This window comes from Ailuropoda melanoleuca, chromosome 3, assembly GCF_002007445.2.
Source record: "Ailuropoda melanoleuca isolate Jingjing chromosome 3, ASM200744v2, whole genome shotgun sequence".
NCBI classification, from domain to species: domain Eukaryota; kingdom Metazoa; phylum Chordata; class Mammalia; order Carnivora; family Ursidae; genus Ailuropoda; species Ailuropoda melanoleuca.
In genome coordinates this window covers 136,012,141-136,027,239 of record NC_048220.1, presented here as the reverse complement: position 1 = coordinate 136,027,239, position 15,099 = coordinate 136,012,141, and the positions used below count along the sequence as shown (strand labels likewise).

At 46.5% G+C, this 15,099-nt stretch overlaps 1 protein-coding gene across 1 annotated transcript in view; it reads left to right on the top strand.

Annotated features, from left to right (window-relative positions):
• TRIO (trio Rho guanine nucleotide exchange factor) overlaps positions 1 to 15,099 on the top strand; it is a 347,159-nt gene that overhangs the window by 188,673 nt on the left and 143,387 nt on the right. The window contains 1 exon segment of the mRNA XM_034657080.1: positions 5,656 to 5,847. Within this exon segment, the coding sequence (XP_034512971.1) occupies positions 5,656 to 5,847 (192 nt within the window).

Below are 15,099 nucleotides of genomic sequence, written 5' to 3'. Positions count from 1 at the left end.
CCTGTTGTTTTTTTAAACAAAGCAAATGGAATAGAAGTAATCATTCCTTGAAATACTTATGTTCTCCTCCTCTCCTGTGTTTTCTAAGATCAAGAAAACCTATCTTTTTCACTAGATTCTGTCTCAATGTAGCCTCTGGCCATCTTCTGTTGGTCCCAGACCAGAGCAGCTAAGGATCCGTAGAGAAGGGAAGGTCTGATCTGCCCTGCACAGTTTCCTGAGTCCTAGCACTTAGGCAATTTTAATTTACTTCTCCAGGAAGAGGAAACTATTCCGCCTCCACCCGGGCCTGGCCTTTCTTGTATCTCCTTTAATCTTCCTCACAGGGAATGTGGGCCCACCTCTCAGATGAGGAACTGGGCCCACAGAGAGATGCCCTTGGGGACGGGATGGCAGGCCAAAGGCAGGAGAAGTCTGGTATCTTCAGGCTCTAAAACAGCCTCCTGACACCACCTCCTCTTAAGTAGAAATAAGTACTGAATTTTCCCTTGCAAGAGGAACCCTGGCCTGGGCATTTGTTGTTTGAACAATCCTAGCTCTCCTGACTGACTAGGACAAGTCACTTCCCCTTTGTGCCTTGTTTCCTCACCATCTTTGTGGTAAAGCTGTTGCGGGGCACAGGCCAGGGGCTCCAGAGTCACCATTTATAACCAGTATGCTCCTCAGCACGTGGAAATCTATCATCTTCTGTGGCAGAAGGATCCAGGTTGGGCTCTGCTCACAGGAAGGCCGTCGGTTTCAGAGACCCCCACATGCTGCCCTGGCTACACGAGCCCCTCCTCGGGGCCCAGGGAAAGCCATGGAATCCATTGTGCGGGCTCATTTTCTCCCAAGTGTAAAATGAGAGGTAGGACTAAGTAAATATTGTGTAGTGCCTCCAAAAATTAAAAAAATGCACTTGTTCGTTTGGAACGAACTCACATATGCCTCAAATAGCCTTCCCTGCTGGCAAAGAGGTAGAAAAGCTTTTGGAAACAAAATGTTCAGTGCTGGGAGGCAATATGACCTGCCGATCTACTTAGCAAACATGAGAGGTAAGCGACTTCATGGCTGTGGTGACAATAAAAATATAGGATTTAGCTCTTAAAAAATGTGTGTGTGTTACATAAAGCATGATGCTCTCTTAGCTTCTTTCGTGCCTCTGCCCAGAGAGGCAGAGCGTGTTTTCTGGGTGAGGCTCTGCGGGGGGAAGCCTGGGTCTCCTCCATAAAGCCATCATCCCCAGAAGAGTCACCTCAGCCTGAGCCCCTGATGGTCAGAGACCCTTTGTCGGCCATGTGTGCAGAGCCTCTGTGGCAAGAGCCCTCGATGCTGATAGCTGAGCTTCCCAAGGAGAGCTCTCTCTGTGCCCAGGCGCTGCACCGGGGAGCCCAGGAGCCAGCCTCTCAGGAGGGAAAGTCTAACTGAGATAATTGTGGAAAGTACTCAAGGATTATTCCAAAGGTGTATGTGTGTGTGTATATATTGCATACACATACACACACAGGTAGCTGACCCTTGAACAACATGGGGATTAGGGACACTGACACCGCCCCCACCACAGTTGAAAGTCCACATATAACTTTTTTAAAGATTTTATTTCTGTGTGATTACTACACCCAGCATGGGGCCCACACTTTAACAATCCCAAGATCAAGGGTCGCACGCTCTACCAATTGAGCCAGCCAGGCCTCAAACATCTGGGTATAATTTTTGACTCCCGCAAAAGCTTATCTATTAGCCTACTGTTGACCGAAAGCCTTACTGATTACATAAACAGCCAATTATCGTATTTTATATGTCATATGTATTGTATTCTTACAATAAAGTGAGCTAGAGGGAAAAAATGTTAATAAAATCATAAAGTATATTTGCAATACTGTATTCATCAAAGAAAAATCCACGTATATATGGACCGTGCAGTTCAAATGTGTTGTTTAAGCGTCAATTGTATAAACACATATGCTTTGAAACTTTATTTTTTAGACCAGTTTTAGATTTACAGAAAAGTTGTGAAGATGATACAGGGAGTTCCCATACCCCGCCCCCAGCTTCCCCTACGATTACTCTTAGTAGGGTACATTTGTTAGAGTTAACGGACATTGATGGATTACTATAAACTGAAGCCCTACTCCGTTCAGATTTCCTGAGTTTCCCCCATTCCAGGACCCCGTCCAGGATGCCACATTGCATCTAGCTGTCATGTCTCCTAAGGCTCCTGTTCCAAGATTTTCTGTCATTACTTTTTATTGTTGTTAATAGCACCCTAATCCTTTCCCTTGGCAGGACAGTATTCGAATTCTCATTCCTAGTTTAGCTCCCCCCTCATCCGTCCATAAGGCCGAGATGCTCTACAGCCTGCGGTTCAGGGGCACCAGGTCGGTGATGTGACTGGTTTTGGAACTGAGGCCTCTGCTGTGAGAGTCTTCCCTCCCCGGCACCCAGGATCTCCGAGAGGTTCCATATCTGTATGTGGAGGGCTTCTTGTCGCCGTCCTCCTTGGCGGGGTGCCAGACTGCGCCTGGGGGATATGGAGGTCCAGAGTTGCACAGGATGGAGAGCAGACGTTTAGAAAACGTGCTTCTGTTGTCACAAAGCCCTTCGGAAGTGGGCCATTTCACTGTCTCTGCTCCGTGCAGAGACTGTTCTAATTTAGCTTCCAAGTACATTCCATCAAGTATACAGACAGCCCTTTACCTGCTCTGTTAGTTCTGCTGTCAGATTGGAAATGGACAGCACTTTCAGATTATTCTAGGTAATTGTTTCCAAAGACCATGTAAAACATACATAGATGCATTTTCCAACTTTGGCCATTATTAGTGTATTTTAAGGGATTGGATTCTTTGACATGTCTTCACTCATTTCTGAAAAGAGTTCTGAAAGATCCTCAGTTAATAGTGCAGAATACCAAAAAGAAAAGTCCCCTGAAAACGGTTGTTCAGATTGGCAGGGCGAGACAGTGGAGAGTGTGCCTTGCAGCCGCGCGTGAACTGTGCTGCCTGAAACCCCGTCTGCGGGAGTCCCATGAGCTGAACAGGACGGTGTGGGGCGGGGGTGGGGCGTAGGCACAGGCTCCACCCTCAGACCCGGGCCGAGCCCTGCTCCCACCTCCCGACAACCTTGTCCTCCGAGCCCAGTGACTGCCCTGCAGGCCTCAGTTTCCTTAGCTGTGGGAGGGGCTGTGCTGAGGATCAGACCCAGGGCCGGTCAGGGCTCGTGGCTGTGGCGCAGGCAGAGGTCGGAGTGCAGCCTGTGGTGATGATGAAGGAATAGACTGACTTTTTGTTGGTTTTTATGGACACTTTTAAATTCTCTGCGGACAGTGCACCTCCACTTACAGCGTGCCCAGGGGTGGACGGCTTCTGCCCCCACGCTGATGCCTGGGGTGCCCGGCGCTCTGTTCGCGTGCATCAGGACCATCCTTCCTGAGACCATCTCATACCTATCATGCCGTATTTACACTTGCTGTACTTTTTTTTTTTTTTTAAACTTGCGGGGAAGTTGGAAGTACAGCACAAAGAACTTAACTCTCCCTTGAGCTGTTGACTTTAGTCTGTATTTCCTACCAGGAAGGGACATTGTGCTGTACGCCCACAGTGCCCGTCAAAATCAGGAAGTGAGCGCTGCTGCGGGCTTACCGTCCAGCCCCCAGACTGCGCGATGTCCTTTACGGCGAAAGCACCCTGTGCAGAAGCCCCCGTGGCGTTGTTGTCACGCCTCAGAGGTCCTTGAGTTTGTAGCACGTCCTTGGTGGTTCCTAAGCTCTGGTGACCTGACGCTTTGGAAGGTTCCAAGCCTGTTGTTTTGGAGCATGCTCCTCACTCCGGGTCTGTCTGACGTTTGGTCAGGAGTAGGTTCCGGTTGTGTGTACGTCTTCAGCAGGCACATCAGGGCTGCCGCGTCCTTCTTGTGCCCTCCCACCAATCGGCACCTGACTTTAATTCGTCCCGCTATGTATGGTATTCCCTTTGATTTCTAGGTTAAAGTGGTGTCTGCCGCATTTCTCCGTTGTAACATGAGTCTCCCCCCACTTTGTAATTGTTAAGCACTTAGTGGGGAGCTACTTTGAAATTCTATAAATATCCTGTTCCTCATCCAATTTTATTTATTTATTTATTTATGTCTGTATGTACTCATGGTTTCCTGTTGTATTTGGTGGATTATACTGTTACTATCTTTGTTTACTCTCAGATTGTCCCTGATTTGGCCAGTGGGAGCCTTCTCAAGCTGCTTTCTGTGTCCTGACCTACCCACATTGTTCTTGAGCATTTCCTTACTTTTGGATACAGTAAGGTGTTTCAGCCTCATCTTGTACTTTGTCCCCCCACCCCTTGAATCAGCCGTATCTCCAGGAGTCCTGGTTCCTTGTAGCGGAGAATGATGATTACAGGTGGAAATCTGGGTGCTAAGCATGCTTACTGCTGTTGGGCCATAGCTGCTCCTGGGCCTTCTCAGGGGACAGAGGGAGAGAGAGGATGTGTGTGTGTATGTACGAACGTGCATGTTCACACACCTGTGAAAACCATGTGTCCACACTCATACCTCTAATTACAGTCCAATGCCACAGTAACTCAGCTTTTCTCCTTTTCCTTCTCTGAAGTGAGGACCCTGCCTTTCATTATCCTTAACCTGTTGGCTTAGTAAATGGATGTCCCTGGATGTGACCAGTCTCCCCAGTGGGAGGCTGCCCTTGCAGGAGCATCCTCGTCCTTCCTCAGGCTCAGGCTCTCTGCAGGGCACCACCCCACAGTCTGGGCCACTGATGAGACACCCACTCTGTGCTCAGCTTTGGGACTCACATGTTGGAGAAGGATGAAGGACTCCACCTATTTCCCAGAGGGACAGCAGCCTGCTCTGTGGGCCTCCCCAGGAGGCCTTCCCTGTGTTCTCGCACTGCACCGAAGCCCTCCCGCCTGTCTCTGCTGTGCCTGGGCCCCATCAGCCAGCCCTCTCTCCAGCAATTCCACGAACAGAGTCAGGTCTCTAACACACCTCTTTTATCTGTGGAACCATTTGCAGCCTTTCATTTATCATGAATTAAAATGGAGTAATTTTCAAAGTATTTTTGATACCTATTTACACATAACTTTCAGCTCTTTAAAGGCTTATGTTTATTTCCTTTTTCTCAAGAAATATGTCCCCTTACGTAGAAAAAAGATAAGCATGGATTACCGATAAGCAGAAACATGTTAAGAAGACAGCAGCTTGTATTTGCAACCTCATCTTTCCACTTGCACTTGGGGAATTATAAAATCGTACATCATACTGAAAAACAAAACTGGAACTCTGCATTCCGTCACAAGACTGGAAGGGAAAGTGAAGTGGGCACTTGTGCTGGTCGTGCAGCAGCAAGAAGCTAAAGGTCCTCTGTGAGTCATGGGACAGCCAGAAGCTGCCTACAGATACCCCACCACTGCTGTAGACAGAAGGGCTTTGCCACAAGGTGCAGAGTTGAACGATCTAGAACAGTAATGGGAAAAGCTGCTGATAGAGGTATATTGAACTGCTAGAGTCATCTCTTCCTATCGTTTTTTTTCTGTTGGATTTACAGAAATGATCAGGAATATCCCAAACTGACTCCGTTGCAGTCTGTTAAGATGCCCAGCCGGGTTTTTTGTTTTGTTTTGTTTTGTTTTTTAATTCACCCTCTGTTTTTCTGGATTTTCTCTTGTACAGAACACATATACCAACGCAGATAAATTACTAGAAGCGGCAGAACAGCTGGCTCAGACCGGGGAATGTGACCCAGAAGAGATTTATCAGGCTGCCCATCAGCTTGAAGACCGGATACAAGATTTTGTTCGGCGTGTGGAGCAGCGCAAGATCCTGTTGGACATGTCCGTGTCCTTTCATAGCCACGTCAAGGAGGTAAGGCGTTAGGAGACACAACGGAGTGTGGGTCTGAAAGGCTCTGTGAACCCCTTGGGAAGAGTGTGGGCTTGTGATATGAGAAAGTGGACCAGAGGTGGCCAGCGATGAGGTGTAGCCCGTTCGCACTGAGCGGGCCAGCGTGGACAGGGGGGTGCACTAGGCTTCTCACTGGTCTTCCTAGCCTCTAGCCCGACAAGCATAGCCATGCCTCTGCCAGGGGAGCTGGACGCCTATGTGTCTGCAGGAGCGGACCCCTGAGGGCTGGGCTGGCAGATGAGACGTGTGGAGTAGCTGGTGAGCAGGGAAATGTTGGGCTGAAGGAGCTGCCTTTAACTTGGAGAGAGAACAGAGCATGTCCATTTAGCTTCAGTAAACGACCTGCATGTTGTGGTCAGAGCTGGGTTTCCTTTCTGTGTGTTAGTCTGTCATGTAGCCAACATCATGGTTGCGTTCTGATTATATCAGACTGTGTGACTACTCTCAGATTCTGATAAAAGTGAAGTTTATGCAATATTAAATTTAAATTACCAAAGCCAACATGGCTATAATAATATTAATGCTAATGTCATAGATATGCTCTTGTTAATCCACTTACCTCATTCTAAGAGATAATGTAAATTGATATCTGAAAAATAGGGAAGTACTAATTATGCTCTCGTGTGTGTTATTCTTAGTAGGAATCACATAAAGTTACAATTCAAGAAACTCCTGTAGCTCTTGACAAAAAAAAGGGACTTCAAATCTAGTAAGGATGTCAACTTTTACTGCATCTTATTTCTAAGGAAGAAAAAATTCTCTACTTCACAGCTTTTTATAAATTGGAATTGAGGAGCCTCTCCAGGTAATTTGGAATTGAACACATGAAAGCTTATAGACATAGGCTGGGAAGAAGGATCTAGAAAGAGTAAGGCTGCCGGAGAAACATGGGATGGGCATCAGAGATCAGGATCCAATAGATGTGTTCAGAAAGAAAGAACTTCACTGCCAGTTCTGGGATTTTGGGCAGTCAGTCTTCAACCAGGCCATTTGTAACTTGAAAGCTTGGCTCCCAGAAGAGCACACTTCCCTCTTACTCTGAAACTCTCTGAGCCCGTGTGGCAGACGAAGCCCCGAGACCTTGTGCTTCAGCTCCAGCCAGGCTGCTGGTGGGCTCGGCCATCCTCTGCTGAGCAGCCCTTGCAGCAACAGCGGGCACTTTGTGAGCCTGGGTGGCCGTCAGAATAGAAAACCAGCGCCGCTGGCTGCTTTGCCTGTGCTTAATAATGCCCTAGCTACAAAGTCCACAGCATCTACAGAGAAACTGGGTTTTTTCTGAGGAGACGTACAAATGCTACATTTGTCCACAAGAATTTCTGGTTACAGATGTGGCAGGCTGTAAGTTCTTCACTCTGCTCCACTCAAGCCGGAACCACGAGCTAGCCTTCCTGCCCCTGGCAGCTCTTCCCCTAGTCTCCCGCAGCACTGCCACCAGAAGTATGAATCCGACCAGGCCATAGCCTTGCCTTTGAACCGCCAGGGACTCTGTGTATATGGGGCACCGGCCTGAAACCTCTCCTCATCCTCGTGGCCAGCTTCCGCTTTTTCTGTAGCCCCTTGTACTCAGGATAGTGTCCCCAAACCTGTGGCGCTCTGACAGCCCCGAAACTTGGACGTACTGCTTCCCTTCACTTCCCCAGGCAGAGTTAGTGGTTTCCCTCGCACTTTCTGGAACTTTCTTTACATGTACCAGCTGTAGTACTTGTCCTCATGTGGTGCGGTTGTGTGTTTCTCCCTCTTTCTCCTCAGTATGGATATGTTAACTTCTCTTTATCTTATGCATTTGAACCCCCAAGCTGAGAGGGAGAAGGTGATGGCGTGACAAAGCAGATTGTGCCTTTGCTCATTAAGCTGCGGCAGACAGACAGACAGCAGTGAGGAGCTCTGAGCAGCCGCCTCCGAGGGAGGCACCGCCGGTGGGGGCCGCAGGGGCCGGCTAGGGCTGTAGGGGCTGCCAGGGCCCCGGGTGGCCTGTGCTGCTGGAGAGAGAGGAACTGCCGCCACGTGTTGGCAATCTGACATCTGTCTCTGTGACATGCCTAGTGATATTCTTTAGCAGGATTTGTAAAGATTTAGCTTGCCTTTAGGACAGAGAAGACGTTTTACATGAAGCAGTTTTTATGATTTATATCACCTTTTCAACTTGGTTACAGTTTTCAAAAAGCAGAAACTAAAGGAAGCTAGAAGGAAAGCATTTTACAAAAGCTGTCCCCCAGAGACTCAGTTTGTGTTCACTGGTTTTTTTACAACATCAGTAGCGTTTTTAAGAAAAAAAAAAAAATCTTAAAATAAAAACATTCCAGTTTTCAAGCAGTAGGGTCTGTCTTGTCACTAGACCTGGCAGTTTATGAAACAGCGAAAACATTTTGTTTTCATTGATTTAGACCATGGGAACCTCCAGAAGTTATGAAGTTGGTAGACTAAGGAGACCTCAAATCTGGTTTAAAGGTGAAGTGGTTCCCTGTTACAATTCGAGAATTTTCAGTACATTAATTCTTTCGTTTTTATAGGAGGAACTGTCCCAGTGGCAGAGAAACTGGCATGTTGACCCTGACTTGGTTCTTCAGTGACAGGAGGCTGAGGAAGGGTGCCCCCGGTGGCCAGCGGGGGGGTGCCTGCAGGCAAGGTGGCTGGGAGCGCAGCCACTGGAGGCCGGCCACCCACAGGCATGGAATGCTGCCGGTTCTTCCCTGCCTTGTGCTTGGACTTCATTTTTAGCCCCAGCCACTGTCTGAGTACATTCATTTTTTACTGCCCAGCTCCAGAACTCTCCCCCGTCTCCTTTGTCTGTTTTGCATTCATCATGCCCAAAGACCCACAGGGGTGTTTGGTAGGTTTTATGCGGGGAGGAATGATTTCTTCAGTCATCGTGTTTTGAAACTGGTTATTGAGAAAACTTAGATCCGTTTAGAACAAATTTAGTTGAAAACGAGATGAAAAGTGACAGAAGGGCAAGGAGAGGTAGTCCTACTAATGAAATACCTGTTTGCTTGAAGTTACTAAACAGTTTAACATATCAGAGGGATGGAAAGTTGCTAAAAGATCTCTGCTATCTGAATTAATCTTTCTTAAGCAGATCATAAAATTTAAAATTACATAGAAGAAGAGAGAAAAAGCAGGTTGTCTTTTTCAGTTAGGCAAATACACGAAGCTTTTTGGAAGTTAACTGTTACAGGCTCTCCCGGCGGCGTGCAGGTTAACTTCCTCAGCCCCAGGTGCCCAGCCGTGCTGGTTTCTCACTTGGTCCGGAGCACAGCTGTGGCCCTCCCCTTTTTGCGGTAAATTTTTGGCCCACTGATGAGCACATAATCAAAGTTGATCTCATTAACAACCAACTTTAAAGGTGATGTCGGTTCAGGGCTAGCTTGGAAATGCTTCTTAAGAATCCCACCTGGAAGGGGGTTGGTGGTTACACGCTGTGTCCGACCAAGCACTTCGATTCTGAGCGAGACCTCTGGACTCCTTGCTCTCCTGACCCCAGAGGATGGACTATAGAATTCTCATTCCTGTGACGAGATCAGAGAGGAAGTATTTTCTACCTTGAGGTCATATGCAGAAGATGGTTGATAGAGGTGTTAGCCTCAGTTTCATCCCTAAACCCAGATTTGGAAGCATTCTGGGACCCTTCCGAGTTCTGTTGTGTTTTTTTTTTTCCCCCGTCTGAAGCAATTCATGAGATGCTTTACCTCAGAAGGCTGGAAGACTGATAGTCTCCTTTTTCCTTTTGACAGTGTTTTTATTTTTATTTTTTTATTATATTAGTCACCGTGTAGTACTTCGTTAGTTTTGGCGTAGTGTTCCGTGATTCATTGTTTGCGTGTGACCGTGTCTTTGAGGTAGCATTTGACAAGAATGTTGATTCGCCGAACATGAATTTGGATTTCATTTTAAGAGAAGTTTTCCCTTCCTGCATTTTGTCTTCTACCCCCAATCTCTCAGCATTTTATTCACACCAACTCTGACCATGCCTTGCCTGTTATTAGTCCTGTGTTACCTGCCTTCCTTTCCTCTTGAGGCTTTTTCCCGCTGTTGAATCACTTATTCACTCCTTCACCCCTTCCCAGTGTCTCCCTGGCAGCCGTCACATGCCCAGACAAGGCCGAATGGCTGGTGGAGAAGCGTACTTCGGCTTTCATGTGTGTTCTGTGTTTCAGTCATTTGTTTTTCGTGGTGGATGTGAAGTTCCTTGCAGACTAGAACTGTGTCTCACTTATCTTTGTATCTCGCTAGTTAGCCTGCCTTCCAGACTCAGCATAGCCTCTGTCAGCGTGAGGAATAAGTGATGTCTATTTTTAGCTCACCTTTCTGAGATTCAGTGATAGAGGGACATATTTCCATTTCCAAATCTAGCACAAGCATCGTTATTTTCATCCTTTCATACTTTGTTCTCAAAATGAGGTCCTGAGTTAATTGATAATTACCTTTGAAGTTTGTGGGTTATTTGAGGCAACCAGGCGGTGGTACGGTGTTCTTGGCCAGAGTTAATTTCTGGATTTGATTCAGTGGCCGTGAGTTGGTTTTGTTTGCTGGATTCCTGAAAGCCTTGGTTTCCCAGGGAAGACCATTCCCATTTGAATCGGGCTGTGTCTCTCGTTGGGTTTAAGTAAAGAAGCCTTTTGGTTCTGTTTCTGCAAACTTCTACACTGAACTGGGACAAGGTTTTGTTTGGGGTAATGCTTGGGAAAAGAGGAACCTTTCATTTTATTCAGAACTCAAAAATAAAGGCCTCCCAGCCACCTGGTGACCTTTTTTTTTTTTTTTTTTTTGTGGGTCACAGCATACCCGCCCGGCTTCATTTTTATGCCTACAGTTAAGCAAGCAGACTTCTTTCTTTATGCTCGGGCCAGTGCTCCCTCTCCCCAGGGGAGCAGGTCCAGAGCCCTCGCGGACTCTGTGCTGTGGTCACCATGGTCAGGGAGGGTTTCCAGGGAAGCAGGTGCCCAGTAGCTCCTTGGGGGATGGAGCTCTTGGGGCCACCCCTACTTTGGCCTTCACCTAGTTTGTTCCAAGACTATGTTGAAAATGGACCCAGTGCTTTCTCAGTCAGCCCTCTGCTTAAAGGACCCGGATTTCCTTTCTCTCCTTTTCCTGGTGGAGCTGGAGAGTGAATTGGGCATCTGCTGGTTAACCTCATTCAGGAAGATTGTCTGACGGTGTGTGCTGTTCCTTGCATCGACCAGCTGCCCTCTAACTGGACTCTTGTCCTCACTGGCAGTCACTGTGCAGATCCCACTCCCTCCTCCTGACCTCTCGGAGAGGGCCTGTCTCTGTTCCCCCCGGCATGCCTGTCCAGGGGATGGGACACGTTAGCTCTCTGAGTGCCCCCAGCCTCTGGAGCTTCAGAGCCTTTCAGCTCCCCCCATCCCACCATCCTGTGCTATGTTCTCTACGAGGTGATCCCCCACTTTCAATTTGGCCTTCTCAGCTGTGCTTTTGCTGATGACTCATGGGTCTGTATCGTCTAAAATGATTTACACATTCCTCCTTTCCCATTTCTACCCCCACATATACATGTATGTGATACCTGCAAGCATATTCCCATCTTATCCTTTTTTGGCTTTCAGTTCAAAATAATTATCAGTTCACAGGAAGTTGGCAAAAAAGAAATGGACAAGGAGGTACGTGCCCCTTCTCCCAGCCTCCCCCAGTGTCATGTCTTGTGTAACCACAGTGCACTGTGAAAGCCGGGAAGTGACTTTGCTGTGCCCCACAGAGCTTATAGCAGCGTCACAGGTGTGCACACACTCGTGTGTGCAAGCACGCGTGTGGTCAGCTCTGTGCACTGTTATCGTCTGTATATTCACGTTACCACCACCACTTTCAACATACAGAGTCCTACAGATTCGTTGCCATCACCCTCCTGATACACCTCCTGTTCACACCCAACCCCGACTGCATCTCTAACCCCTGGCAACCACTTATCTGTTGTTCTCCGTCTCTGTGATTTGTTATTCAAATATGTTACATAACGGGATCACATGCTCTGTAACCTTTTTACGCTGCAGTAATTCCCTTGAGATCCATCAATAGTTCTTTCCTCTTCATTACTGAGTAGTGTTTCATGGTATGGATATGTCCTAGTGTGCTAGCTGTTTACCCAGTAAAGGACAGTGGGGTTATTTTCAGGTTTTGGCTGTTACAAAGAGAGACACTGGACCATCGCACACAGGTTTACACGTGGATGGAAGTTTTCATTTCTCTGGGGTAAATAAATGCCCAAGAGTGCAACTGCTGGGTCCTCTGGTAAGCTCCTGTTCTAAAAGATACTGCCAAGCTGTTTTCCAGAATGGTGTATCGTGTACACTCCCATCAACAGTGGAGGAGTGGGCTCTAGCTGTGTAACTACTCAAAAGTCCGGGATCGCTGTGATACATTTGTCAACGGGAGAGGTTAGGGCCCAGTGCATCATATCTTAGGATGTTTACTTCAGATGGTCTCATCTCAGTAATTTATGTTCAATATTCAGTGCCCTAGCTGAACTCTCTCCTTCCACTCTTAAACATTTGATTCCTTTGATTAATCTGATGTAGATACAAATGAGCAATTAAACGGCCCCAAGCCAGAGGAAACAAGAAGAAGCTAAGGGCTTAGAGCCATCTACGGTATCGGCAGCCCTTGCATGACTGAACGGGACGTTTGGCTTTGGGCATTCGGTTGTTGTCAGCAGGTTTAGCGCTTGGTCTTCATATAGTCTGTGCTGTCTGGTATTTAAAAAAAAAAGGATAGGCAGTCTTCCCATAGGTGAAAAAAAAAAATATATATATATATAAATAAAAGAATAGATCTAGTCATTCAAGCTTTCTGTAAAAATATAATCTTTATTAAAATAATTAAGAATATCAAAGTGTAACATGTCCCCTGAACTGGTTGAGTGACCTGGGGCAGACTGTTCTGGAGAACCTTGGCTTTTCTAACTATGGGACGGGAACACTAAGGCTCTAGGGCGTGTGGCTCAGCTGAGCAAAACTCCAGATGTAGTAACGAACCACATAGCACCTGTGTTGTAGGAGCAGCCAGGACATGTGCCTTGCTCGCCGCCTCACGCCATCTGTAGCTTTTTGGACACAGAATGAGGCCAATTTAAACGTGCTATGCAAAGGTATAAGTACCCAGGTGTAACCTGATCTTTTCTTCGCTCATCTTTGTTTACTCATCTTTCTTCACTCATCTACTTGTGGTGCCCTCGCTCTGAGAAGCACCTTGCTCTGACCCCATTGTTTAGGATCAGAGGTTGAATGAAGCCTTCCTAGAATATGTTCTGTCCCCAGGCCCGCTCTGTCCCCGGCCCCACTCTGTCCCCAGCCCCCCTGTCCCCAGCCACACTCTGTCCCCAGCCTCACTCCGTCCCTGGCCACGTTTCATCCCCGGCCCCACTCTGTCCCTGGCCCCGCTCTGTCCCTGGCTCTGCTCTGTCCCTAAGCCCGCTCTGTCCCTGGCCCTGCTCTGTCTCCAGCCCCACTCTGCCCCCAGGCCTACTCTGTCAGGACCGAGTCAGCTCTTACAAGGAGTCTGTACTCATGGACATGTGTTCCTTTGTGCACACCACTCAGTACTTTTGTTACCAGCCAAAGCTACAAAATGAGTGATTTTATTTTTCCCACCAAATAAATATGCATAAAACATTTTTGTTAGCCCGTGGGGAAGGAGAGATGTTATTATCTGAAAAAGAAGTTCCTTTTATCCAAATAGTTTCATGTAAAACACATATTTTCTGTAGAGTACTTTAAAACTGGTTTAAATTCATGAGTTTTCTGTTTCTTAATATTGGTCCAATATTTTCAGGTAGAGAAATGTCAACAGAGTAATTAGATGTTAGTGCAGAAAATTACAGTGGACGCTAACATACCTGACATGTATTGGTCATTTAGTAGATGATTATTAAGTGAATAAATTAATAATGTTCTGTATTATTAAGTGAATAAATTAATAATGTTCTGTATTATCATCATTATTTGTAACTCAGTATTATAACAGGGATTGAAAATCTATAACTGCACGGACTCCAAATTTTACAATTTCTTGTTGGAGAGTCAGCCCTCAGTGGAGTTGCAGATGTCTGCGTTAAGTCATTGTTTGTGGATTGGCCTCAGTTAATGTCATAGAAAGGGGAAGCACTTGAACAGAATGTCAAGCCAGTGCAATATTCTAGGTCTTAAAACGCCCAGCTGAAAATGGATGTATACATAATCTGGTTTACTCGTTAGACTTTAATTTAATAGAGCATTTTTAATATTCTTAATTTTTTATTTTGATACTTGGCTTCATAAACCAAATGGGATAGGTCTTCGGTTAATTGTGAGAAGTACATCATCCATGTCCATTTCTGGCATGTATCGTTTTTTTCTGATTATTGTTCTTACTGAATAAGTGGTAGAAAGGTTGATCGCCAACAACATATAAGGGTTTTGTCAGGAAAGCTTAAAAGCTCTAGATAAGAAAGGGCTTTTTGGTTTTGTTGTTGTTTTCCTTTCTTTGAAGCCCAGAATTCAGAACCCCAAGATCAAGGAAGGGCTGGGCTTTCTGCCTGACGCTGGTGAAGTCTGTGGACACGAGTAGAAAGTAGACTTCACGCACTTTCGCTTTGCTTTCTTGGTCTCCTCAGGGAGGCCGCTTTTCAGGCTTAGAAGAAGTGGAAGATCAAAATGAGTGAAGGTTTTATGAGGAAGGACATATTTCTTCTAAGTGAGTTCAAGTCTCTATCTCAAGACAAATTAGATCCCTGGGTAGTGAGAGAACTTGATGGTTCAGTCTGTCAATCTTTAAGGAAGTGCCAGAGAGACATGCCAGGGGGCTGGAGATGCAGGAGGCAGAGTTCACACAGCACTCAGGCAAGCTCAGCCCTAAGCAGAGTTTATAAACCGCCAGTGGAGGAAGAAGTGAACAAACAGGTTATAACATGTTAACTTAATTTCATTTTTTACTGGGTTTCTGGTTTGATGAAGGGCATGCAGTAGAATTAGTGAGCATTTGACCAGGCATTTGACATTTAATTTGTAGACAAAATAGGAAAATACGGGCAATCTGTTAGTGCAGTCACTAGAATCAGACTGCTGAATGGCTGGGAAAAAATATCAGCTGAAGGAGTATGTTATCACAAGACCAGCCCTGTCTTTATACTCCCATGCTGCTCCCTAAGTGGAAGGTGCCAAGAAGAAAGTGTTCGATAGTAAGGTATTACTCATAATACCCGGTTGTGAGTAAGGAAGTAACTTC